This window comes from Cyanistes caeruleus, chromosome 3 (assembly GCF_971803275.1).
Source record: "Cyanistes caeruleus chromosome 3, bCyaCae1.hap1.1, whole genome shotgun sequence".
Classification (NCBI taxonomy): domain Eukaryota; kingdom Metazoa; phylum Chordata; class Aves; order Passeriformes; family Paridae; genus Cyanistes; species Cyanistes caeruleus.
Window position 1 is genome coordinate 87,437,557 of NC_141703.1, and position 27,842 is coordinate 87,465,398.

Consider the following 27,842-nt stretch of genomic DNA (forward strand, 5'->3'; position numbering starts at 1 on the left):
CAATTTCTGTTCTTTCCTTTATTGTCACTTAATACCCGAATTTGGAGTGTAGCTGTATTTTCATCTATCACAAACCTGTTCTTCTTGAAACACACTTTGGAGTCCCACCAGGGCCTGTAATATGCAAAGGGGAGGGGAAAAAAAAAAAGGTATATGAGCAGGTTGTGTAATTTTCCTCCTGCATGCCATGGGGAAGTCTAGAAACTTTTATGAGCGTTTTCAAGAGGCTTTGGTGTACCTGAGGAGTCAAGCCATGTGTATGGGTCATCTGTGTTTGTGGCTAGTGGAAGATGGTTTTGATACCTTCCTCTTATTTTTATGTCTTGCTCCAGCTATGTGCTAATCTCCTGTGTCTGCTGGTAACCTCTGAAGAACAGCAATTGAGTTGGTGAGTCCTGGTGGAAATGCAGAGCAAGGCCTGGGAAATAGAAAGCAAGACAGAGAGGCAATAAAGAAAATATAGAAAGATGAGCCACGGCAGGAGATTACAGGAAGAGTGATGGGGAGATTTGACAGCAGTTGCTGGGCAGCAGCAGTTTGCAGAAAGGCAGATTCTTTCTTTTGTTCTCTGTATTCTGTGTTTATGTTTATATCTGTAGATCTGAAAACATAGAAAAGATGATGAGTAAAGCCGGAAATTTACTTTTCATTAGGTCAGCTGTGCCAGCTGGAAAAAATGGACAAGCTGTTGGGTCTACAAGTTCTTCTGAGAGTGTGAAATAGAAGCAGCAGACCTCAGAGCAAATACAAGTTGAGAGTAGCTGCTTTGAATTTAACTAGGGTAGCGTCGGTGAGGCTGGAGGCTGTGACAGAGATTGCTGGTACCTTGTGAAATAGCAAGGATTGTTAATAATTTCCAGAGAGCTGACAAAGCACTTTCACCTCCTAGGGGAAAGAGGGAGATGGTTGATTTATAAGCTCAGTAGCATGGTAAGATTAGTGTTCAGGACACAGGAAATATTGTGACATAAATCCAGTATCTTAAAAGATTGCATATATTTTGTGATGCACTGAAATGATGCATTTCAGTTCTCCGTTGTTTCCTTGTTAGAAAATATCTGGGTACAGAGATTAGAGGCAGAGATACTGTTTGATAAAAGTGGGAATTTGTTGACTACGAGGTCCTTAGCTACAGATGAGCTAGGTCTTTCTTATTGCACAGGTGATTTCCATGCATACAGGGATTGTTCAGGATCAGCTGCATCGTTGCAGCACTGCCATGTGCTGGCTGAGGATTGTGCTGTGGGAAGAACAGGTGAGGGCTCAGGGGGTTTGCAGGATGTCTTCCTAATGAGGATAGTAAAGGTTTCCTGGCATCTGGAGTCACTTCGTTGGCTTTGGGGTCCTTCATGCTTTTATTGGTAAGGTGAGTGAGGCCGGGGCCAGTTTGGAAGCTGAGAGGAGCAGTTTTTGGAAAACACCTTTCAGGGTACAATCATCTTGTTTTAGGCTGTTATTATATCATTATTTCCTGTGGAAATTTTGTGGAACAGTATCATGCAAGACAGACAGCAGAGTTTGATAAGCTGGCAGTAGAGGGTTCATTTTTATACTGCAGCAATTTCTAATGTGCCATTCTTGTGCCTCTTGAAAAACAAGAGCTAGAGGAGTGCACTTTTCAGCTAAAGGTTCTCATTAGTTTTCTGCAGTGGCTCTGATGAGTGCTCTTCCCCAGTACATATAATAGTGACTGAAGATCCAGTGCTGTATTACAGCTTTGATGTTTGCTGGGATGTTGTGTGTTCATTTTTTAGGCTTCCTATACATGATGTACCTTATATTTTAGACAGTTTTTTATATTTTATACATGGTATAGTATACTCGATGCATCATTTTTATAAAAGCCATAATGACAATGGTCTTCCAAAAGCATCTCAATAGGTTGGGAGCAATTAATGCCTTTCTGATGGTTACCCATGAGGGTAACCAAATTATTTTCTCTGATTTCCCAGATACAGTCACTTAGAAACTCTTCTTTAAGGTGATTCATTTCAAGTTTTATCCTACCTATGGGGCTGAATCTTCCTCCAGAAAACAGTGCTTGTTTACAGGACAGTGAGTGCCGGTGAGAATGAAACAGGTGAGCCTGTAAATTTTGGGGCAGCACTGATACTGTTTTTGTAAATATTCAGCCTGATACCAGTTGTAGATTGTACACACTAACCTTATCCACACAGATATTAAGCTAATAGATATCCATTTCTTAGCAGGAACATGGCGAAGGTGATTTGTGCAAGAAATTAAGTGTGTCTTCCTCTTGGAGGCTTTCTTTCCACCTTACTCTCAAGGACAATTCAGACTAAAAAAAAGCAAAAGAAATGTTTTACAGGAGTCTTCAAAATTAAATAATGAGACCACTGTACTGGACCCAAAAAGGGTGTTTTAGTCTTCCCTTCACCCCATCGTGCTTGCAAATCTCTTACTCACTATGAGTAGCTTGGCATGTGAGGTCTTCTTTTCATGTATACAGTTTCTGGGATCTTGAACTCTCTGCTCCTCCTTAATTATTAGCCCTCAGAAGAAATATGGTTACAGGCAGCACACTGACAGTACTGGGAGGTACCTCTAGGCCAAGTTGCTGTAACATGCTTCTCATTCCTGTTGCTGGCTGGTAGCTCACTGGTGTTGGCTGAGCTCGTTGCTTCTCTCCCTGGCTGAGAAACAAGTGGCAGAGTGAAGAGGAGAAGCTGTTGAATGCTCTCGTCTGTGAAAAAGTGAGCATCAAGAAGAATTAAATTTCTGCATAAACCTATAACTGAGTACTCACAGAGCAGTTCGGTGACGTGCTTTGAAGTGCAAAGTATTCCCCATATGAACACCTGGGGCGGCTGAGGTTAGGCTGTAATGTTCAGCAGTTTACAGGGATGCCGGATTTCTCCGTTAGTGCTTGCTGCTGTGAACTGCGGGCTTAGAAAAATTGCCTTGGGACACCGAGTGAACACCCATCTCATTCCATTCCACCAGAGTTGCTGGCATCCTTATGGTTGTTGCCCAGTCTTTAGGACACCTGGTATACGGGGAGAAAATGAGGAAACCCACTGACCTTTGTTCTCATTGCAAACAGGGAGTGTGTGGGATGGGGAGCTGTGAAAGAAGAGATATCCTGGAGAATAATTTCTGCTTCCTCCTGTCTGCTTTCAGTCTCTGTGCTTTGTAGGTCTGTCTGTCACACCACCTCCTGCCCCCTCCCTCTCCTTCAGGAGTTCCCCTCTTGCTCACACCTGATATTCAATCCCAGCAGAGTTATTGCCTTTTGCTGAGATCAGACACGGCACTGGGTAATCACATGGCAGAGGAAGGTTGCTATAAATATAGTTGAACCCTTTGGGCAGGAAGGGAAGAAAGTGAGAGAGGCACAAGGAGGAGGAGGAGGAGGAGGAGGAGGAGGGGCAGAGAGAAAGAGAGTGCAGGAGCAGGACATGTTGGAGTGGTCTGAGGAGACAGAGAGTAAGGAAGGATCAGCAGAGAATGCGGAGGCCATGCTCTCTGCCAGAACACCAGGTGGTTCTAGGTAAGGCCCAGAGCAGCAACTCAGTCAGGGATGAGCGTGAGGAGCAGTATGGAGAGCTCGGAGCGCAGGACGCAGGAGCCCAGCTCGAAGCCAGCTTTGTGGGGGGGCACACCTCAGTACGACTATGTCTGCTTTGAGAAATGCAACTCTTACGGGATACCTGTGGAGGCAGGACACGAGGCCGGGGCGACCGGGGACGACCTGCGCTCCCCGGAGAACTCCCTCAGCTACCCACAGGTAGGGCTGGACAACGGGACGTTTGTGGCAGCACAGGTCTCCCTGGGACCACGCAGGCTCTGGGGCTCTCAGAAGGGCGCTGGCAGAGCAAACATCCCTGTCCATCCCCACTCCCGCCAGCTCTCCCCTTCGCTTGCTGACTCCAGGTCAGGCTTTGACATTCGTGGCTGTGCTTACACCAAGGATCCTACCAGTAATTCAAGTCAGAGCTTATTGTCACCTGCCATGGGTGCAACGAGATGGGCAAGCTGGGATGGGGAAAATTAACCAGAGTATTAATGTGTTTGTAACTGGAAAGAGAAGCTGCAGCTGCCTTCAGCTGTATGGTGGTATTAAGTAAAGCACAAGTGAGTAAAACCAAAGAGAACAGTGGTGTATATAGATGGGTATCTGTCTGCACAGCTGTGTAGATGAAGTAAAGCTCTCTTGTGACTTTTCTCATAAGGCCCTCCATGGTCATGGACCCATACATGTATTTTGGTATTTTTGATAACTCTCAGTGGAGCTGTTGAGGGATTTTCTAACCCTTAATCTTGACCTGACTCTTGTTCTGGTTTGTACAAGCACTGGTTCAGAAGAATGCCTGGGTCATAGGTGTACTCTGGTTGTGGCTTTTTGTTCCATTATGCTCTGTGTCTCCCTTACCTCTTCTTTTGGAACAGCCTCCTGCAAAGGGGAGGGTTTACAGCAGAGTCCTGGTGTCTTATTTCCTACCACTCTGTTCTGATTAAGCTGATCTAAGAGAGCTTCAGTGTAATGAAGGATCCAGTCAAATTATGAGGAAGAGAGTGTGTGAATGTGACATTCGTAAAGTGGATGCTTCTCCTTAAATGAATACAAATCCTCTTACATGATGGTGAATGATTGGAGATTGCATTAATTGTCTTCTAAAGACTTACATGATTTAGTGATAGGAAAACAGGCATATTTGCAACCAAGAAAATATCTTCCAGTAGATAAGCATCCCAATGAGCATAGTTATATGTCACATTGCCAAAGATCAGAGAATTGGTTCCATGGCCATATTCAGGGATTTCTCTTCTGAAACTGCCTGTAGCATCTGAGAATTTGCATGTGTCCTGCACTAAAGTCTTCCAAAACCACCCCACTGGTTTATTTGAGAGCAGCATCCCAGATGGACAGAGGTCTGTCAGGAGCAGTTTAGGCTTTATCTGCACTAAGGCAAGGCAGTGCTTTGGCTGCAGCAGCCGTGCTGAAAGGGTGAGCACGGGGGTGGAATGGGGAGGAGAAGTGCATGTGCCCACCTCGGGCTGAGCTCCACTGGGGTCATGCCTGCCCCACAGGCTGCAAATAGGGCTGGGGAGCTGAGGTGGGTGAAGGAAATACACATTTGTGAGTGTGCCATGGACCAATAGGGAGTCCATTATTGGGGTGTGGGGAGCCGTGAGGTGCAAACTCTCCAGTAAAGCACATCCATGCACAGAAACATCCCAGTTCACACATATCCAGCAGATATGCCAGTCCCACACACCCAAAACCACTCTCCAGTAGGCACAGGTGAGGCAACACCACCAGCTCTGTGCTCTTGCTCCCTGACACCAGCGTGTCTCTGTGCTCAGTTCCAGAGGCGTGGTGGTCAGTGCATGTAGATAGATGATCTCACGTACAAACAACAAGGCCATCAAACCCATTCCCATGCATATCTTCAGGCAGAAACATCCCCCAGGAAGCATGCATTTGTGAAGGCAATTTGCAATCTGAAAACCAGACAGTTGTTTTTATAGCTTTCTGAAGAATACGTCCTAGAAATATTTTATATAAGCAGTCATGTACACGTGTGCATGTACATTCATCATGGGACTTTGCATGCAAACATATTCTGGCTAAGCCAGGCTTTCTGTGGATGTGTATATTTTCCTGGTGGTTCCTGCACATGCAGATAAATTATAAATATGCATGTGTACTTTGTACAAACATGCACACTTATTATCATGTAATTAGCATGAAAAACAACCAGTTGCACACGTTTTCAACCATTTGCACATGGAGTAATCATTAAGATTTCTTTCCCCACTGTCACGTGAAAAAATATTTGACAGAGATTTTGATTCTGTTGTGCTCTTATTTGCTAGATGTTTCCTTCTGTGATTTGGTTTGGTTTACACAGGCCCCAGAAGAGTGAAATCTTGATCTTTTGCCTTGGACCTTCAGATAATTGATAGTCAAAAAATATGTAGTGGTTAATAGATAATAACATAATAATAGAATAATAATAATAATAATAAACCTACATTTTTTACAATTAATATAATGGATAGTAGATATATGACAGATGATGTAATATACCTTGACAAAAATATACATTATCCTACACTGTAGGGTTTTGTATTGTTTTATTTCTGCAACAGAAAGCAGTTAGAGCTGGTGAAGTATTTAAAAGCTGTGCTATTTGTGACTATAAGAAAGGGTGCTCCTGGCAGGGAGCTCACTCAGCAATACACAGATGGCTGTAGTGGGAGGGATGTGCAATAAGAAATCAGGCAATGCAGTAATACAGAATAACAGGCTCACAGAGAGAGGTAGGTGGGAGGGCCTCTGGAGCTCTCCAGCCCAAGCCCCTACTCACAGCAGGGCTGACTCCAAAGGTAGGTCACACTGTCCAGAGCCTTTTCCAGGCAAGCTCTGAACATCTGCAAGACTGAAGATTCCCCAGCCCCACTGGGCACCTGCTCCTGTGCTGAACTACCCTCAGGAGGGGCTGGACGTGTTCCTTTGCATGGGCTTTCCTTTCCTTCAAGCTGTGCTTTTTCCCTTTTGTCCATCACTGTGCCCCTCTGAAACATCTTGCTTTGATGTTTCCCTCCAACCCCTCTCTCCCTTTAGATAGTGGCATTGCTGTTAGATTTCTCCTTTGCCACCTTTTCTTCAGGAACAGCTATTATTTTGTTCCTGTCCCCTGACCCTTACTTGTGCCTCATTGGCTCTGTGTCTAAGCAGTTGACTGAGATGTTTTACTGACATTTAAATTAACGTATGTGGTGCATCTGGGGAGGTTTCACCTGTGAGGTCAGGTATGGCTTCTCTTTGGTGATGCATCAGGAAAAAAAAAAATCACCTGAGGAAGATAATTTTAGGAATAGCAGGATGGCTACAAGGAGTGAGAGGGAAAGGAAGTACAGGATAAGGCTGCCTCAGTGGCTGGGAGCAGCAGATCATAAACAGGATGCACTGGCAGAGCTGGGGAAAGGGATTTCAGGACTAGAGTATTCTGTGGGGAATGTATTGTTCAGTCAGGGAATGACATGAGAAACAGCCAAAGGGCTTTGGACTGTGGGAGGAGGGCAGCTTCATACAGCTGCTGACCCCTCAGAGAACAGCTCCCAGAAAAGTCTTGAGACTGTGACGTATTTTTTCTCCTGAGATTCTGTGCAGCTTTTCCTCTGTTATTCAAACAATTAAATTTCCCCAGGTTTTGGAAAGACAAAAGATCATTTGCATAGATAAATGCTTCATCTCTGAAAATAAACTTTACCTGGTTGTGCTTTCTCCCTGGATGGTTTGGTTGGGTTTTTTTTGGGGTTTTTTTTTGGTTTGGGGTTTTTGGGGTGACTTTTTTGGGGGGGGAGAAGGGTGGTTTACATTCCTCCCATCTATCCTGAGTGGTATTTTATACCTTCAGCTGGTTTTGCACCATTTTAGTGCTCTGTCTCAGCATTTAGCCAAGTAGGCATGGTAATACCATTGTTGGTTCAACACTTAGGTGGTAACTGAGAACTTATAAAATTGTCTTCATTTTTTCTGTGCTCAGAAACCCTGTGTTCCTTGTGTTAGAGAGAGAGCAACAGAAGAAGGAACAGTCAGAGTCGTACTGTGTTATATTTTTAGTTTTACATCTTCTAGTGGAGTGGATATTTCTTGCCTAACCCAATTTTGCTGTAAGGTCATCCTCTTATTTCTGGATTCTTTCTCTGTCCTACAATCTCCTACCATTTTAGATACTTCCAGAATCCTGGAGAAGCAAAGCACATGTGTGAAGCATTCTTTAAATGTATTGAGACTACCTGGTTTGCCAGGAAAGCAACTTCTTTTTTATGTCTGTGGACTAACTGCCTTTTTTTTCCCTACCCTGAGTGCACCATTTTACAGCCAGGCAGAAGCAGTGAACTAGGATACCATATGAGGACTTTCAACATTCATAATATTATACTGTCACGCTGTTCTATCTGGCAGATGGAATATTCTAATTTGAATCTCATACTTGACATGGGTTTAAGCTGCATTTGACATAAACCCATCTCTCATGACCATTTAACAGCAATGAAACACTGGCTGAGGTGATGTGAAGATGCATTTGTCTAAAATCTGCTAGTATGTGGCATTTCTGACTGAAAGACACAGTAAAAGAAAAAAAGGAGCAGTTTGCTAGGTAGGACTGCATTGTAGATCAAATGCTTCAGCCTGATGTTTCACTGTCCTGTCTGTTTTAAGGGGGTCAGAGCATGGCCATTATTCCCTGCAAAGAGTCTGCTAAATCTGCTTAGAATGTGTTGGTAATCATGTGGGTAATAATTGCATTAAATTTGTGTAGCTTCCAATATGGTGATGAATGGAAGAGTATTTTCAGCTTTTCAGATGAAGGTGAGCCATCTTTAGAACAGGATGATCTAAAAAAGTATAGATCTGGGTTCTGTGAAGAAAAAAAAAATCCACTAGGATTTCCAAAGGGAGCTATGGCACATGGCTCAAGTGTCTCCTGAGGAATATGTGCAAACAAATAAAATACTTAGGACCTTTAGTCCTATTTGTTATGTTGAAATACTGATTGGTAGAGCACTGAAACAGGTGCTCAGAGAAGCTGGGTAATTCCTACTCCTGGAGATGTTTAGGAGTTGCCTGGATATGGTCTTGAGCAGCCTACCCTGGCTTACCTGGCTTTGGAGTTTGCAGGCTGTGGGCAGAGGCTTGGACTAGAAATCTCCGGAGGTGCCTTCCAGTGTAAATCTTCCTGTGAGTCTCTGTATCTATTTTATCTCAAGGAAACAGGAACATCTCTTTTGTTACTTTGAAAGAGGGAGGCAGGAACTGTCAAATAGAAATGTCTCCTAAGTGTGTGGTAGTGCTTTATCTCTGCCATACGTCCTGTCATTCTCCCGCTTAAGTGTCTGATTTTGCTGATGAAAACATGGCTCATTCTCCTCCTGCCACTCAGAAAATCTCAGAGAAGCAGATGTTGTGCTGGGGAGGGAGTAAAGGGGCCACTTTGTCGCAGGTGGGAAGCGCATCAGGTGGTAACCTGGTCTGCAGTAAAGCCAAACCTGGTTCAGTGAAGGACATGCAAGGAGAAGAGGTTTATTCTCTGTTTCTCAAACGCACACCTTCCCCACCTATCCTCTGGAAGAGTGAGGTGGGATAGCTGCTCCTCAGGGAATCTGGTAAACAAACACAGGGCACAGTCAGGGTTCTTCCAACCTTCTTAAGATGTTGAGGAGACAGCACAACTTCCCAGTTTACTGTAGACCCCTGTAAGAAATGTCCTTGGTAAGCACGTGTAGCTGCTTGTGAATCACATATAACCAACTGCACTTCAAGATTAGTATCTGAAGAAAAAGACTAGATTAAGCAATTAGGAATTTCAGAGGGATTGGAGATACAGGAGGACTTAGAATGCTGGTTTGGGTAAATAATGATTGGAGCAGCCTGTGATATTTTTGTGATGATGCTGCTTCTTTTCCTCCACGAGCACTATCGGTGGCTGTGTGCCCTGTTAAGCATTCCTTGGCAGCAGGAGGAACAGATGCAGGACATTCCTGCAGCCTGTTTGAGAGTGTAATGCCTCTCAAAACCTTCAGAGATGTTTTACAGTGCTGCTGAAATCTATGAGACAGCCCTGAGGATGTCATGTGAACTACTTTGACCTTCTTTTGTACCTCCAGAAAGATGTTTCTTAATGCTCAAATGCTGTCTCTTAATGTTCAATCTCTCAGCCATTTTTTCCCCAGGACATTAGAAAATAATGAATGTTCTGTGATCAAGTCTTGTACTCCCAAAAAGGAGGTGAAAAGGTTTTGGAGAGATTGGAAAGAGGAAACTAGAAAGAAAAAAGAAAACAAATAATAAATGAGCTGCATCTGTCTGAGAGTTTCTGTGTCTCCGTCTCTCTGTTTGGTACATTTGGGTCTGTTGGTAGATCTGCCTTGTCATCCTTAATGCTGCTTGTGCAGGAGCATTTGCCTTACCTTTCCTTGTGATGCCTCTTGTTTTCTGCTCCTCTAGCTTTATGGCCGATACACAGACCAGATAACAGATAACATTTCAGACAAGGAAGCAGCAAAACTCCTGAAGAAACAGGCCCAAAGGAACCATGGAAGACCCCTGAAACGTGACAGTCAAGTACAGATCAAAGAAGAGCACTATTCCAAATGTCAAGGTAGGGGCAATTCATGTTATATTACCCTCCTAGCAGACACTGGGGTAGGCCAGCAAGAGAGATGGGATTTAAACAGTTGTAACTGGGGAGAAGCAGAGAGGGAAGGAAAAGGAGTCGAACTTCATTGGGCTGAAAAACCTTTTCTATATGAGCTTTCATCCTAGAAAGAGAAAAGATATGTTTGGAATAAAAAAACAGTCCCAAGTAAATATTTTTTTTTTTCCACAACAGAGTTCTGTAATGGGAGGAAAAAGACCTCCTTGTATCAGACTTTAACTGCTAGTGTACAAGATGGTAAATTCCATCCTGAGTGTCCTGTACACCCCCACCCCCCTTTTTAAAATGTCTTTTAAACTACATAAAATGTTACAGAACTGTGAGAGAGAGGGATGGGTATCAGTCCTTCAACATGAAGCCCATGATTCCTCCAAATAAATCCTTGTTTTAGTAAGCTCTCAGCACAGGAGAGACAGACCAGCTTCATCTACGTTCACTCAGTTTTTCTGGTTCACTCTTCCCTCCACAGACTGTGCTAAACGCATCCAGAAATATGTTACCAAGAAGCTCGGAGAGGACTGGATTTTCTTGGTTCTCTTGGGTCTGGTCATGGCGTTGGTGAGCTGGGGAGTGGATTATGCCAGTGCAAAGACCGTACAGGGTGGGTCCCATTCAGGTGTTGCAAAAAGCAGACAGTAAATGATAGGAATGTTTTACAAAACCCAGTGACCAGTGTTGCTCCTCCTTTAACATCACAGTCCCATCCTCAACCCTCGCTGCTTGGGAAGTCTGAAGTTCTGGAAACATAGTAAAGGTTAGCTAGGGAGAGGTTCTTTAAATGGATGGCAGGGGGGAAATTTGGAAGTAAGTGGGCAGAAACAAGGAATATGTCTATGATGAGTCAAAGACAATTATTTTGATTCCCTTTTCTTTCTGCTGCCTTGAATATGCAGGAGCACAGGGAAGTGTTGCTGTGGCCTTTCCTCTTACACTGCTTCCCTTTCTTCCCAGGGATATTAAGAACATGGGCAATGGGAGGGAAGGGGTTCTTAGTTGCCCTCCTGACACTGTTTCTGCTTTTTGTTTCATTTCTGTTCTTTCCATTTTTTACTTACACAGTGCCCTGAATTTTTCTACCATCTGGGCCTACAGTGCCCTCTCTTTTTGCCATTTTCACAAAGATCTCCCCTTATATCCCTTCCCTGCATTTTTCCTGTGGTCTGCCTCCCTTTGCCAGCTACAAAGTCACAAGATCTTTCAGCCCCCATCTCAGTGTGGACACACACACACTGCCAACTGCCACATCCTGCTAACTGCACTGTTCCTTGGCCCTTATCCTCTGTGTCCCAGCCCTGACTGGCACACACAGACACCAGCCTTTTCCTCTGGGCTGCTGCAATTCCTCAAAGCTCCCAACATTCTTTCCAGCACAGTGTTCCTCCCTCTAGAGCTTCCCCATTTACCAGGTGACTGGTATAATCTGCTCTGGGGGTTCCTGTCCTTCATACTCCCTGCAGCTTTGGGGTTCTTTTTCCTTTTCCCTTGCCAAGTCTCAGCCTCTGCTGAGGCTATGTGGGGAGCCAGCCCAGGCAGGGAAGATGGACATGCAGAGGAGCTGCAGTCCAGTTTGGATTCTCAGCAGCTCATGTTGTTGTACCTGGCTGAGTACTACTGCTGTTTTAATAGCTGCTGGCACAGCTTCCATTCTGCTGCTCTCAAAGGGAAATCGCAATCAGAGCTCTTAAACTAATCTTTTATGAAGGAATGATTGGTGGACCACTTTATTGTCCTTCAGAACCTACACAAGACCCTCACACTGCCAAATGAAGACACTGCACAGTGATTTGTCCTCACACCTGCATGTAATACATCTTTTTATGACACACTTGTACACAGGTACTAATAGTGTCCTCTATCCATTCCTGCAGAATGCCTTCTTTATTGAGAAACTCACACTCATAATGAGGCTTGTCTTAGAAAAGGAGCATTAGGGTGCCATTTCTGAAGGAGATTTAGCATGGGCACATGTAGCTAGTGTGTGATTCTCTGATGTCCTCCAGCTTGTTTGGAGCAGCTGTGGTTACTGACAAGTTCTCTGTTTGTGTGTCTACAGCCTACAAGTGGACATACAGAGCGCTGCACCCGAATGTCCCTCTGCAGTACGCGGTGTGGGTTGCGTTCCCACTCGGCCTTATTCTGTTTGCGGCCAGTTTCTGCCACTTCGTCTCTCCACAGGCTGTTGGTGAGGGCAGAAGGCATGGAAAGATCTGTTTCTGTCTGTCTCGTTTTTCTTGTTCCATTTGCCCATGGGTTTTGTTCATCCCCGGCTCTGCTGCTGTTTTCAGGGTCTGGGATCCCAGAGCTCAAGACCATTATGAGGGGAGTGGTCCTCAAGGAGTATCTCACTCTCAAAGCTTTTGTGGCCAAAGTTGTGGCCCTCACAGCTGGGCTTGGAAGTGGCATGCCTGTGGGGAAAGAGGTAAATATTGCTGATTCTGTGTGCAGTAGTGACCAGGGTCTGGAAGGTGGGAGTTGTCTGTGAAAGAAGAATCTATAAATGTTTTCTTTCACCACCATTTCCTCTTCTCAAAGCTCTGCTCTTTCCAGCGACACCTATCTTTCACTGGCCATTTTCCTTCCACTTTCAGAGACATGATATAGGAAACATCAAAGAACTCGAGTCAGGCAGTCTTTGAGAGGGAAAAAAATTAAATGGAGATCAGAGAACAGAGGAAGATTGGAGGGTCTAGAGCACAAATCTCTTGAGGAGCAGCTGAGGGAAATGGGGTTGCTTTGTCCGGAGGAAAAGAGTCTCAGGGGAGACCTTCTCACTCTCTACCACTCCCTGACAGGAGGGTGTAGCCAGGTGGGAATCAGTCAGTTCTCCCAGGTAAACAGTGACAAGACAAGAGGAAATGGTTTGAAGTTGCACCAGGCAAGGTTTGGATTGGATATTAGGAAAAATTTCTTCAATGAGATGGTGGTCAGGCATTGAAACAGGCAAGTGGTGGAATCAATATCCCTGGAAGGGTTCAAATGGTGTTAAGGGTTCAAAAGGTGGTTACGGCACCTGGGGACATGGTTTAGTGGTGAACAGAGTGATGCCACATAAAAGGTTTGATTCAATGACCTCAGAGTCTTTTCCAACCTTAATGGCTCTATTACCAGCAGAGATGGCCAGAGAGAAGTTATGAGGCCTGCAGTAGCTAAATGGTTGTCAGTGAGCAGAGGGCAGCCCTCACTGACTTTCTCCCCCTCTTCTCTTGCAGGGTCCTTTTGTGCATATTGCCAGTATCTGTGCTGTGGTACTCAGCAAGTTCATGTCGATCTTCTGTGGGGTGTATGAGGTAAGGCACATATTTCTGCACACAGTTCTTCCACTGGCTGAGCTCCCAGGATAGTATGGGTAGGCCAGGGAACACGGAGGAAACACATAGATTGATGTTTACTGTACTGCTGTAGAGCAGTAAAACACAAGCTGAACAAAAGTATTGCAAGGCCAGACATACAGTCCAAATAACTGTGCAGGACCACCAGTGTTACCCAGAAATTACACACAGACTGGTTAGGAGTATGTGTTTGACAAGTTTTCAATCTTGTGATTGATGCCTTTGCACTGTGATCATTGACTGTATAAAAAAGTAGCTGCAGACAAAGCTCAATTTGTCTTTAAGCCAAATTTATACAGCATTGCTAATTATAGACACTGACACCGTCTCTATGCTTTTGCTATCGCAGATCAGCCTCTGCGGGCTGATCACTGTATTGACTGGTTGTATAAAAAAACCTGTTAACTGCACAAGTAGATAAATGTAGGAGCTCCTTTACATGCAGGCTCTTAGCAGAACACGAGTGTGCAATACAACTGGAGGTGCTGTTTGACTTGAGTAGATCCTGCACAAGGACCAGATGTCTCTGCTGGAGACCAGCTGCCACTACTGAAGACTGCACTAAAGTGTGTAGAGCCTGCCATTTGTAATAGCAGTGGCTGACTGTGCTGCTGGCTGTTGCTTATTTCACTGTTCTGGGTCCTAACCCCGTGGCTTTGCTCCCTCTAACCCCAGCATGCCCGTCTCTGGCTGCACTCCCTGTTCCAGAATGCGCATCGGCAGCTCGACCTCCCGGTGCTGGCTTGCACAGCTGGAGTCGGATGTTGCTTCAAGGCTCCTCTTGGAGGCAAGTGTCTTCCTATACGTGACATTTAATGTACAGTTCTTCTTGCTGTCAGACTTCCTGCTCTCATGAAAGTTTCTCCACAGATCCCTCTCCATTTCAGCAACACGAGTTATTTCTTTTCACGTGTAGCTGGTGGCAGCAAAAGGAAGGGAAAAGTCCTGATTTCTAATGATGCAGCTTGTTCAGTCCCTGCCAGCCATGAGCACAGTACCAAGGGCTGTCCAGAAACTCAATAAAGATCAAATAGACAACAGAAGCACAAAAAATATCTTGTGAGAGGCAACGGGCACAACTTGCAATGAGGGAAATTTTGACTCTGTTAAAGGAAATTATGTTCTTCTCTCCCAAGGATGGTCCAGCACTGGCATAGGTGCTCAGAGTGTCCAGGGAATTTCCACCCTTGGAAATGTGCAAGACTCACCTGGGCAAGAACCTGATCTAACATTGGAATTAACAGAACTAACAGCTCTCTGAGCAGGGAAACAACTCCAGTGGTCCCTTCACAACTTTCCATGATCCCACTTGGAGGAGAAATTTGGAAATTTGTGTCTCCCTCATGCATTTGTAGTAGTCTTCTGATTTATTGAATTTCTTTAAACAGAGGCACATGATAACTTCTTCCTAAAGCATTGGAAATATATTCATAAATATATTCATAGATATTGTCTTTCACTTCCCTCTCTCCCCATGTGCTTCTCTGAACCTCTTTGCAGGACCAGAAGTGCCCAGAAGTGTAAGGAGTTTTTAAATGCTTGGGATTTTTCTAAGTTGGCTTTAGTTCTTCCATGTACTACTTTAGTTTTAGTCTTCAAATGGATGAGTTAGCTGACAAATGCAACATGGTCTTGTATCAACAGTAATATTGATCTTTACTCTGGTTAGCTATTAAAAAAAAAAAATAAATCAAGGAAGGAACATAGTTTGTCAGCTACAGATTAGAGGTTGTTCAGTTGATAACTTGAGAAAAGATGCCAGAAAGAAAATCAGGCTAAGCAAGAGAGAGGCTGAGAACTGTGCATATGTGGGCAGTCTAGCAAGATGCAGACAGCCTGAGCTGAAGCCTGAGGCTTCAAGGCAAAATTTGTCAGTCTGCCAAAAGCCTTGAGAGAAAGCAGTTTCAGAACCAAGGATCAGACCACAGGTGGAACCATCGGAAGTATACAGAAGAATAATATCTGTGCTAATGGTAAAAAAATAAAGCAAAAAAAACCAACCAAACAAAAAAATTCCCTGTAGAAGTCTACACTTCTTGTTTCTTTCTCTATACCTGGAATTAACGTAGTCTTGGAGACTCCTGGATGCATCATACATAGATGAGTGGGAGATGCTAGAGAAGAAAACAAGGCTAAAGAGGGACTGATCTAAGTGCTGCCTTTGGTAGCTAAAGGAGATGTCAGAAAAAATATCCAAAATCTTCGCAGAGGAGGACAGTGAAAGGACAAAGAGCCTACAGGCACAACTTGCAACAAGGGAAATTCCATCTATGCATGAAAACAATTTCTCCCTGGTCCCAAAGGTGGTTCAGGGTGGCACAGGTGTCAAGAGATGCTGGGGAATTGGTGCCCTTGAAGGTGTTCAGGGCTGCCCTAGCAGCCTGATCCTGAGCACCCTGATCCTATTACCTTTGATCTAACCTTGCAGTTAGCCCAGCTCTGAACAGAGACAGAGGCATTCAGAAACACAGGACTAAAACTTGCTGTGACTCCCTGATAACACTCTAGTGTGGGAACAAACAGAAAATCGTCATAGTTTTTGTAGCCCTAGTTCCTCTTTTGGACTTATGCCAAATTGCCTAATGTGATTTCCATTACCTGGGAATCATGTAATCTTCAGCTGACCTTGGTCCGGGATATAACTTGCAGTTTCACTTCATATTGCCCTGGTGTGTAACTTCTCGGTGGTGTTGCAGGTAAATACCCCACTGAGTATTAAGGAGGATGGATTTGAAAAGCCAGTTTAGCCCTTGACAAGCAAATGGTATCCAGTCTCTTAGAAAGACTCTCCCTTTTATACCTTCCAATTACATTTTTAATTATTATGAGCATTTTCTCCAGGACAGCACCATGCTTTTCTAGGTGATCTGTCACACACTCACCCACCCAGCATGGAAAAACCTTCAGCATCAGTCCACACCATGCTCTGGACATGCATGTGCCTTGTGCACACTGAGTCACAGGGTGTTTTTTGAGGCATTCTGTGGGACATGTGCATCTTGAGATTCCCTGCCAAAGTAAAAGAGATGGAGCAAAACCTACTTATGCTCCTTCCACCCTCTGCAGGATTTTCCATGAGACATTTCTTCCACAGTGACAGAAATGTGTATGCTTCAAAGGAAACAAGATGCTGCCTTCTTCACATTTCTTGAATGTGTGATTCCAGGTACATGCCTGTCCTGTGCCAGCTGTTGCCCTTTCATTATTTTGAAGCCATACAGAAGGGAGAATGAAGATAAACATAGCTGTAACTCTGAGACTGGCAACAGAGCTGGGTGACACCATGCAGTCATACCTGCCAATTTTGTTACTCACTCTCTGTTTTCTTTCCTTCTTTCTTCTGTTTGTCTGTCTCTCTTTGTCTCTTTCACCAGTAGCAGCCCTATTATTACACAGATGTCCTGACTGTGGGGTGTGCTGTGGGTGTTGGCTGCTGCTTTGGGACACCACTTGGAGGCAAGTGGCTGTTCTGTTTCCTTTTCTTCAGGTACCTAAATCCTCTCCTGCCTAGTCCTCTTCTCCTCTCCCCTCTCCTGCACCACGTTTTTGATGTGACATTTTCTCTGGACAAAGACACTTACCTTTAGCGTTTTCAACCTCCCCAGCATCTCTGACAGTCTTTTTTCCACATGTTGTCCACTTCCTGGAGGCAGGAGGAGAAGGCTGTCTAGAGCAGTGGTCTCCAGATTGGGGTGTGTGTACCCCAGGGGATGCACAAGGTGATCTGTTGGATGTGGGAACCAAATAGCAAAATTTCCTTTTCTTAATATAAAAAAGTAAATAGATTAAACTTCACTGACATTAGGCATTTGGTGCCCTGATATGTCAGATGGCCACTTGTCTGATACAGTGCATGAGGTGCAGAGATGCTCCCAGCCTGGAGGGTTGGCTGTGGTGCCCTCAATCATTTACTCTCTTTCAGCATATTGCAACGAATTGCAATCGATGTGTGCCCACACCGGATTAAGTGGATTTATGGATTATATTATCTTGTGTTCACCAAACTAATCCTCACAAATTGGAAAAGTGGCTTTAAAGGGTTCCTGCAAATGGATTGAAGATAATACTAATAATGTGAGCATAGAGAAATGACAGGAAAGTGGCAGAACTGACACTTCCAGTACAGGCCCTTATTCAGTCCCATTATGAGGTACAAACAATGGACAGCTAATCAGATCTGAGAGGAAGTCAGACAAAAAAAAAAAGATTAAAATTATCAAAGGTTATTTTAAATATGAATTTACATCTGCTATTGTTAACAAAGAAGCTTACCCTACATGTGTATTGTGCTTTGAGAAGTTAACTAATGAGGGTATGAAGCCATCAGAATTAGCGAGACACTTAAAGCATCCAGAACATGAAGACAAACCTCTACAATTGTTTCAGTGATGTTTCAAGCCTAGTGACATTCAATCCAATACTTGACAACATTTCACTGAACCTAATGACAAATGTGTAGAGAAGCCTCCTTTGAGGTTTCTTGCTTCACAGCAGAAAGAGAAAATACCACATACCACAGGGGAAACACTTGTTCTTGCTGCCATAAAAGGTAGAAATGGCTGTGATAATACCCAGAAAACAACAGAGCAGCAAAGTAGAATATGTGTCTTCATCAGTAAACACTGCTGGGAGATGCATAGCAGATATTGCTTAAGGTTTGAAGATGCAAGAGTCTACAAATTACACAGTGGGAGAGGTTTCCTGTGCAGCTGGATTAGAGTGCAGATGTTTCTAAAATGCCTCAGATGATGGTATTTTCCAGATTCTGTTTCAATAGTGAAATGCAGGACTTCTTTCTGTGAGACACTGAAAGGAGTATCTACCACAGAAGCTGTATTCTCAACAGTAAATTACTTCCTTAATAAAAAGTGTTTTATGGAAGAGCTCTGCAAGCATGAACAACTGGTGGAGCAGAGTAAGAGAAGAACTGGGGGGTAAGGTTACCTAGACACCATTACACCTGGAATTCATGCACTGCAGTGTTCACAGATGAGCTATTGCAGCAAAGAAATGTGAGCCAGACATGCACAAAGTGCTACAGGATGTTGTTGATGTGGTTCATTTCATAAAAACAAGACCCTGAAAGAGTAGAATCTTTACAATACTTCATAAGGAGATGGAAGATGACCACAAAAATCCTACAGGCATTTGCTGGTTATCTGACAGCTACTTTAAAGAAGAATAGAATTTAAAGTCCAGTTGCTCCTTTTCCTTTTACAAAAAGACAAGTGTTCTGAATTTGGTGATCTTTTCTGTGATGACAAGTGTCTGTCAGTAGATTGTTACCTAGCAGTTATTTTTGTAAAAGTAAACATATTTGATGTACTTCAAGGTGAAAGTGATGTTCTAACAGTGGGTGAGAAACTGCTTTTCAAAAGAAACTGTGGAGGTTTTGTGAATCTGTTGCCAAATACAATGTATGTGTCTTAGCTACAAAAACTCTCATTATGTACTCAAAAAACTTGAAAAAAGAAATACCTACCTTTTTAAAAATCTTCAAGATTATGATTTTCAGTGGGTTTTGAACACACTTGTTAAAAATATAAAAATTCAACTTCTGATTATTTTGCAAGAACAACTGATCGACATCAGGGAGGATGAAAATTTACTATCCAAATTTTAACAAAAATCTTTGCATAGGTGGTGCATGGGATTGAAAAATTAGTATAATGATTTAGCCAGCACAGCCAATGACACATTTCTTGCATTTGGATCTATGTGTCTTTGTGAGATATTCTTCTCAGACCAAGTATCAAAATAATTGGACATAGAACCAGTCCTTTGAATCCCTGTGTCACGAAGCATAAAACTCAGATTTTAAAAAGTAAAGAATATTACTATTTTAGTGAGAACTAATTTTTTTGTTCCTTTAATAAATAAAACAGATTCTTTTTAAAAGTATGTTTATTTCATCTTTATCTCATCCTTGTTTAATATCCATTTTTTTTGCATGTTGGATAGTGTACACAATGTTTAAGTACAGTAGTACATGCGTATTATTTTTAAGTAAATACACGTATGGGGGCAGGGTACATGCTCACAAACCTTTTATTGGTTGGAGTGCATGAGCGAAAAAGTGTGGAGACCACTGCTCTAGAAAGCTATTTAGAATCCTCTCTCATGTTTCCAACATGACACTTGTTACTTTAACTTTGCTCCCTTTCCAACTCTTTCCAGGGGTTCTTTTCAGCATTGAGGTCACCTCCACTTACTTTGCTGTGCGCAATTATTGGAGAGGCTTCTTTGCAGCTACCTTTAGTGCCTTCGTCTTCCGAGTCCTTGCCGTCTGGAACAAGGATGCAGGTAAGCTAAGAGCCACTCCTGCTCTCTTTGTACCGAAGTTGCTCTGTTAGTGCATTATTTTCCATCTTTCTCAAAACCGCCAGGTTTTTATGCGGTTTGGGAGTTCTGCCACACCACGCGACTTCCAGCAGCACGGAGGGAAGGAGAAAGGGAAGTGTCTTTTCGTCCTGTCAGTTGTCTAGCCCAACCCATTCCTAGGAGAGCCAGGGTGTATCTAACTGATAAATGACAGAACATGAGTCCTCAGCAAGCAAAAGTCCCCCCTGAGGTGGGATTCTTTTGCCTCTACTCAGAACAGCATGCAGGCTGCAATCACAGAGATATCCCATCACAGAGGATGTATGTAATCCTTGCTGGAAAACTCATGGCCTGCTTTGGTCATCTCTTGACTAAAAACAGATAGGCGAGAAAACTGAGATGACTAAATGATTAGGAGTACAGGATTGGTAGGATCTGACTGAAGGACCTGAAAAAATAAAGTGTCTCAAGTAACTGAAAAGCATGAGAGTGACATTTGTTGCAGACAGAAATTGCACAAATCAGGCTCGTTCAGGAGAGCATCTCAGCCACTGGAGGAATAGAGTTTTGGAACAGAAGGCTGCCATTTCTATGTAAACTTTTTCCTTATAGTACCTTTGTCTTTTATTCTTAAAATTACATCTATTTTACTGAGCTCCATGTGGGCAGTTTACTTACTTAAAACTGATATAACATGTCTCTCTTGACTTCAGAGGGCTGGATTTTTTGGGGGGGTTGAATATTCCCTGGAATATAGAAAATGACTACACTTTCCACTTGAATGTAGAAAGTGATTCAATCTTCCTTTGTGTAGCACTGCCTAAAAGTGAGGAGTATTTAATCATTGGGTCTGTCACAAAAAATCCCAAAGCCCAAATCTTTCTGTTCTTTCCAGAAAAGAAATATAAGAAACTCAAAGACAGATAACAAGAGATAATTTCCTGTCCTTCACTTTGTCTTTTCTGTCTCCTTTGTTGGTCTCTCAAATCACTGGAAATGTCTAGAAATTAGTTTAATTTCAAATCACTAGAAATTAGCTTAATCCTGAAACATCTTGACTCCTATCCCTTCTTGAAAATCATCCAGACAGCTTTAATACCCATATTAATAGCTCCTTAAGTTCTTCTTCATTGGCTGTCTAGGTTAAAAAGTTCCATGATTCAACTGGCTAAGAAAAATCATTCATTTTCACAGTTCTGTATTTTCTTTGTGTTGTCAGTCTCCTTGTCCTTGTATTAAGGAACTAGGAACTTCTCTCTAGCTAAAGTCATTCATTATTTTATGATCTCTTATCATGTCTGCTCTAACTTGTCTTTCATGTCTTTTCTTGCCCATTTATTTCCTTTCAAAAGTTACATACCCAGTCTTTTCAGTCTGTTCATGCAAGGTTTTTCTATTATGCCTGCTACCAGGAAGAAGCAGGTAGGGAAGTGATCACATCAGAATGACAGATGCAAATAAGTTGTGTAGAATCTCACCAAAATTATTTTATTTCTTAGACCCACAGAGTCTTTGCTGGCTTCTTGATACTCTAGGCTGGCTTTCCACTGTTACCTGTACTTCCCAAATAACATCTGGTTATTTGCCAACCACGCTGGTAGGCTGCTGCAGCTTGAGCCCCTCTTTGCCAGTCAAGGAAGGCTGGAATTCTGCAATTTGCAGGATTTCTGTTTTACCACGTCCCAGACTTTTCATCTTATTTGCCATAGGATTTTGTGCCTTGCTTTCCTCCTGCTCCTTCTGGTTCATTCTACACATGGCTCAGTGTTACCCTAAAGTTCAAATCTATTTTTAAGCAGACTTTCACATTAGCTACTTTCCCATTCCTTTTTACTTCTAACTTTGTAAGAACTGGGCAAATACTTGAAACTAGTACAGTTTGTAACCAATGCAGAGAAAATGGCTTAGACATTCAGTTTCAGGATGACTTAGTCGCTCAGGAAAGAGGATGTAGACAGGTGGGATGAGTCTCTGTGGAAATCTCTTTCTGTCCTGTGGGAGTAGAGGTGGAACCAAGAGAGACCTAGACTAAATGCTGTGACTGTTTCCCTTTCCTCTGGTCATCTTTGCCACCCTGTATCAAAACTCTTTGGAAATGAGTTCAATGTAGTTTTTAATGTTCTGCCATTTAGTGTCTTGGAGTATCTGTTTCCTAAAACTGAATTGCAATGATCCCTTTTTTGGGCTGATCTAACAAAAACGAGGACACCCTTCTTTTCACCATCTTCCATCCCTGACTGCTCTTCTAATCCTCCCTGCTGCCATCTCTGTGTTTGCTGTTCCCCGCAATTCAACTCGCCTCCCCAGCAGAGGAGTGATCTAGGGAAAGAGCAGATAGTTTTTCTGGCAGGTTCTAATGAGGCAAAGGAACTCAGAGGAGGCTGTGATGTGTCAGAGTGGGCCCGACAGGAGAGGAGAACAATAGTGCAGCTGGGAGGGAGGGAACAGGGGGAAGAGACAAGGAGGAAGATCTTCTCAATTTGGATAGCAGAATGCAGTTTTAAGCTTAGCTATCTTAGGTAATGTAACCCACTGAGACCTCATTAAATTATTACCCTAAACCTAGTTCTGTCTGACCAAATAACAAGTACTTAATGCTTCCTGCTATAATCATATGCTAGATTTTCACTGCTTCTTTTATCTCCTCATTGAACAAATAACCCCTTCATCCAGGGCAAATTGGGATTTTATATCCATCCTCATTCAGCTGCACTTCCACTCTGTATTAAATTGCTAATTTATCTTTCACCTTCTGTATGTTGGCATACAGATGTTTACTGTTTCCACACAATAACACACCTCCAGACAAAAGCAGCTCAAGTTTCAACATTTCATTGTAGCAGAGCAGCACTACCAGGAGGGGTGAGCTGGAGAAGATGGGGATTAGCTGATCTTTTCCATCTCTGATTCCAAAGCCTGTTTTGGTACCCATCAAACATTTTGAAGCTGTAACTTCAGTGAGGATCTGAGTTTTGTTTCTGGAAGGCAATCCAGAAGTGACACAGCTTCTTCAGATATGCAGGCACTGCCTACCTCAGCAAACAGACCTCTCGGTCAGTAAGGATACCAGGAAGAGCTTTTTTTTATAGTTAATGGGTGGTAGAAGACAAGAAAGAAAAGAAAAGCCTTTAAAAAATCAGGAATTGTAGCTAAAAATAATGCATACATTCTCTGAAAGCAAACCTAGACCATCTAGATTGCTAGGGTTGCAAGTGCTCAAAAATAGAACCTACTAAATCAGAGCTGTCTGCCAATCTGTAGTAATGTATATAATAAATGTAAACATATAAATGCAGAAATATATAAATGTCAAACTACACAGGAGCATGTATTAACCAGCTTCCTTGTCCCTACCCCTAGCTTTTATTGCATCTAATTTCTCACCTCATTATTTTCTTTCCTCCTCTACCTTTTGTCTCTCACAGTTACCATCACAGCCCTGTTCAGAACAAACTTCCGTATGGATTTCCCCTTTGATCTGCAAGAGCTGCCAGCATTTGCTATAATAGGGTAAGTTCCCAGGAAACTGATACCTTGCTCTACAAAGGTTGTAACGTGATCTGTGTTAGGAATTCTTCTGCCAAAAAGTTATGTACATCACTTTTAGTCACTTTGGTTGTTGCAAAAAAGGCTTCTATTTGCTGGAATTCTTCCTTTGGAAATGGTGCCCACGTATCACAATGGCTAAGGAAAGAAATATGGGTAATATTAAGGTGTTTGTTACCTCCTTTCCATATATGTTTTTCAGAAATTAAGCTTGGAGTTACTTGGTCAAAGCTTTGGGAATAGATTTACTGAATGGCCCTTTAACTATTTTGACATTGTCCCCATATTAACTGATCTAGCAAGTATGGCCTTTTCACATGACAAAGATGGAAGAAAAGGTTTAACCTGAACTTTCCTTTTCAAAAGCTCAGAATGATTATTCTTTTTTGAGAGAGGTTGGTGTACTCAACATGGTGAGAAGGGTAACCAACCATAATTGGATTCAGTGAGAATAATGGCTAACTTAGAGGAAATGAAAGAATGAACTTGAGAAAAATGAAAATTGGGAAATACTAGAGAAAAGATGAGTTTGGAATTACTGTGGGGAAACATCTCTGGTTAGAGCTTGAGGGAGGCTCCAGGGAAATCACTGCAGAGCAGTAACGAAAGGAACACACTGTAGGAACACCAGTGCTGGTGTTGTGAATATTCTCTGTTGCAAGATCTCCATACAAGACTAGAAATATATTTGAGGGTTTCCAGCCTATTTCAGTTGGCTGCCTTCCTACTAATTTACTTGAATATGAAATCAAGTGGGGCTTTTTAAGACCTCAGATATATTGAAAAATCTGTGAATACTTTTTGCTAGTAACAAGTATTCACTTTGTTCTTCCCCTTAAACAAATTTGCCTAATGAACTTGGAGGAATCTATTGGTTTAGATTGGCAAGGAAAAATGTAATACTTTTGATTTTACAGCTAGCTGTTAGAATGCAAAACTTCTTGTCACTATGTTTTGGACAGGGTTGACAGAGCTGGTTTTTTCAGCATTGCACGTAGGCTAGGAAAGGAATATATGACAACTGCAAAGTGCTTTCAAATGCCTGGGTGTCCAATGTGGTCTTTAAAATAAAAAAAAAACAAACAACCCCAAAGGCTTGGATAGTCTTGGATAAAGTCCGGATGCCAACTTGGAATGCTCCAAATTCTCTTAACATTAAGTCTCAAAGTTGAACTTTCTTTCTACCCAATATATTTCTTCACTTTTATGTAGGACAAGCAGTATCAATGGGTAGATCTTGCTTTTCTGAGTCAGCAAATGTTAGTTTTCATAAACTATACAAAAGGAGCACTTCCAGTTTATTGATAAATTGATAGACATGCACGGAGAGATCTATATTCTAAAATAAAGTATTATAGAGCAATTCAGTTGACTGTGCAGTCCTTAGGCTTATATTGCCTAAGGGACTGGTCTATTTTAAACACTGTTCTAATCAGTGCTGGCCTAAAATATTTAAGAGTAATTCATTGAACATGTTTGTCTGTGAAAAGCTTTATACTCAGTTTAAACGTGTTTCTGCAATTTTTAAATGATAAAGCAGTATTACTTTCAATGTACATACTTTATATTAAGTATATTTAGTATACTTTAAGCATACTAAATTAATCATTGAATGAGATTTGGCAAAAGCATGCTTAACATATAGCAAAGCAAAAGTCCATTAATTTTAGAAATGAATAGGATGAAAATATTAAGTGTTTCTCCTCAGTATCATGTGGGTTAATTACTTGCCACATAAAATAAGGCTTCCCCTTACCAATTCTAAATGCAGTCTTTTTCCACTCTTCCTTTTTTTTTTCATGTTCAAGTATTAGGCTCTATTTATCCAAGTCTCATTAAGCTACAGAGCCTAAGGATCACACCAATTCTTAGACAACTCCACTTTTTTTCTTACTTTATTAAGATCAGGAGCATAAGCCTAAGTGATTAGGATCATAGAGATGATATACTTTGCTTTAGGCACAAGAGTTCCTACTACTATTATTAACTCTTGTAGGCATGTAATTTTACTGGATCAGACTTAAAACTCCCTTCATTTTTACTATTTTCTGTTCCAACCTGATGTTTAAGCTCTGACAATACTGGTCTTTGACTGGTTGCTCTTCATGAGCCCTCGCTGAGAACTGTCAGCCTCTTTTTATAGATTATTTTATGGATTTTTCCCTCTCAGCAAGAGAAAATTGGTAAAATGGTAGTGTGAATGACAGAGGTCCAAGATAATTTCTCCCCTTTCATCAGGGAGTCAATATCTTCAAATGAGCTGCTATAGGAGTAACCCTCTTGGTGACACTCCAAAGACTTCACAAGCAGCTCAAGACTAAACCACTTAAACTCATTTCCTTCTTTGATACTTTGTGTATTATCTGTTGTTTGGCATGATTTTATTTATTTTTCTCCATTTTAGCATATGTTCTGGATTCCTTGGAGCCTTTTTTGTTTATCTCAATCGCCAAGTGGTCCTGGGCATCCGACGTCATAAAGCTCTGAGCCAGTTTCTCACCAAATAGTGAGTGCTTGTCAAGATACTCTCTTTAGGGACCAGACTCTTACACCCTCCTGGTATTGGATAACAACAAATGCTTTCTGGAAGACAGTAGACCTATTTCATGTGTAAAATAGTAAAAATGTGAGAAACTGCTCCTACATGAGAGTAAGATCTCTGCAACCATCAAGAGAATTTTTCCTGCACTGGATTTTCTTTTTGATCAGCCTCCATATTTTCAAATAGCTTCTTGATTTGAAAGGGAGACTCTGCAATATTTGTTAAGAGGATAAGGCAAACTATTCATTGGACAGAAAATATTTTTAATTAGAAAGCCAATTATCATGCTTCTTAAAATCAGGCTGTTTCTGGTTTGTTTGGGTTTTTTAGGATCTGTGAAAAATTCAACATTATTTATACTTCAGGAAAATTAAAGGCAGCTGAAATCTAACTATGTTTTTAAAATATGTATTTGTTTTTTAATCATAGTATTGGCAAAAATGTGAGGAATGTGCTCCATTCTTATGAACCAAAAGCTGAAACTGATAGTAACCAAATGGTGTGAAATGCAGCATGGAAGAGAAATACAAAATAAAAGTCTTGACAACAGAGTTTTTACAGGACACTTGAAGATACTGTTTTCCCCTCTCTAATAACGTTCTAGCCTCCAAAGTTTATAACCTGAACAAGAAATGCTGACTAGCTGTAAATGTCTTCAGCCTCTTTACAGAAAAAGATGTGATACTATGAGAATTTTTGAAGTTGAGAGGCATGGAGGACTTTATTTCTTATCAAGTTGCAGGCCTGGCCAGAAAAAAACCACTAGATAAACAGAAGTTCAAATTAACTTACTTTTTTATGTGGAAGAAAAATTGTCTTTCTTCATCGTGTAGCCTTCCCCATAAGCAGCAGCAGGGCTACGAAGTCAAGTTAATAGAGGAGCAGAGCAAAGCCTGAAAAGTGGGAATTCACTTTTCACTGATTTCTCAGAATTTTTTAGGTCCTTAGACCGAAACAAATTAAAGGTTATATTTTGTCTTCCTAAATCTCAGCCAACACTTCCTGTAGAAAACAGTAACTTGCCAAGGGCCATATTACAGGATTAGTCCAGCATGTGGAAGCAGTTTGGGTTCATTCTGTCTCAGTGCTTGTGAAGTGTCACAGTTTTACCCAGACACCCACCCTGGTTCTGGACACAGCAGCAGGAAAACACAGATGGCTTCAGCCTCTGTCCCACTGTGTCCCACTGGCCTGGCACTGCTAGACCCACTGGCTGCCAAGGACACCTTCCACAGAATTGTGACAGTCAGCAATTCAGAGGAAAGAGAAGCAGTTTTCCCCATAAGAAAACTTATGCAGAGGTGCCTGCAGAAATGTTTGAAAACCCCCTACACTTAAATCCACTAGGACAGGATGCATTGCGTGGTGGGTGAAGAAGCAAGGCTGTCATCATCAGGACAAATGAGAATAGTGGCTTTTGACAATACATCAACACATCACTGCAAACACTCATTCCTCCTACATGTTCAAGTTTGTGCATGTTGTACACCCCTCTCTTCTTCCATCCTTCCTATTACACTAATTCTGATGGGAAAAAGGGTTTTGCTGACAGGTAAACTCCTTGAGTTATGATGATCAGTGGAGCCAGGCATTAAACTGCCAGTAACAGCACTCCAAAGCAGTGCATACAAATACAGAGAGGTTTCACAGAAAAGGGATTCCTAGTCCTGAAGTGATGCTGCTACAAGAACAGAATGTGAGGCCATGTTGTACTAAGTTTTTTTCTTTACAGCCGACTGATATACCCCGCGGTTATAACCTTCTGTATAGCGTCTGTGACGTTTCCTCATGGATTTGGGCAGTTCATGGCAGGAGAGGTGAGACTGGAAAGTATATTACCAGTTCTGTGCAGTTCTTTAGTACGTTATCTCCTTGTCCTCTGCCCCACTAACCTTGTGCCAGGGAAAGGGG

At 42.2% G+C, this 27,842-nt stretch overlaps 1 protein-coding gene across 3 annotated transcripts in view; it reads left to right on the forward strand.

The window, feature by feature from the left end:
• The first annotated feature begins 1,246 nt into the window (after positions 1 to 1,246).
• Positions 1,247 to 27,842, forward strand: part of CLCN1 (chloride voltage-gated channel 1) — a 38,671-nt gene continuing 12,075 nt past the window's right edge. Inside the window, exons 1-11 of one of the 3 annotated variants that reach the window (XM_086882616.1) lie at positions 1,247 to 1,366; positions 9,983 to 10,136; positions 10,663 to 10,794; positions 12,247 to 12,375; positions 12,479 to 12,612; positions 13,403 to 13,480; positions 14,198 to 14,309; positions 19,700 to 19,825; positions 23,269 to 23,353; positions 25,794 to 25,895; positions 27,664 to 27,748. In XM_086882616.1, the coding sequence (XP_086738742.1) occupies positions 10,743 to 10,794; positions 12,247 to 12,375; positions 12,479 to 12,612; positions 13,403 to 13,480; positions 14,198 to 14,309; positions 19,700 to 19,825; positions 23,269 to 23,353; positions 25,794 to 25,895; positions 27,664 to 27,748 (903 nt within the window). In that variant the 5' untranslated portion in view covers positions 1,247 to 1,366; positions 9,983 to 10,136; positions 10,663 to 10,742. Of the gene's footprint in view, positions 1,367 to 3,425; positions 3,749 to 9,982; positions 10,137 to 10,662; positions 10,795 to 12,246; positions 12,376 to 12,478; positions 12,613 to 13,402; positions 13,481 to 14,197; positions 14,310 to 16,899; positions 16,979 to 19,699; positions 19,826 to 23,268; positions 23,354 to 25,793; positions 25,896 to 27,663; positions 27,749 to 27,842 lie in introns of those variants that run through there. The other 2 variants (XM_086882615.1, XM_023939592.2) reach the window with 2 other exon arrangements.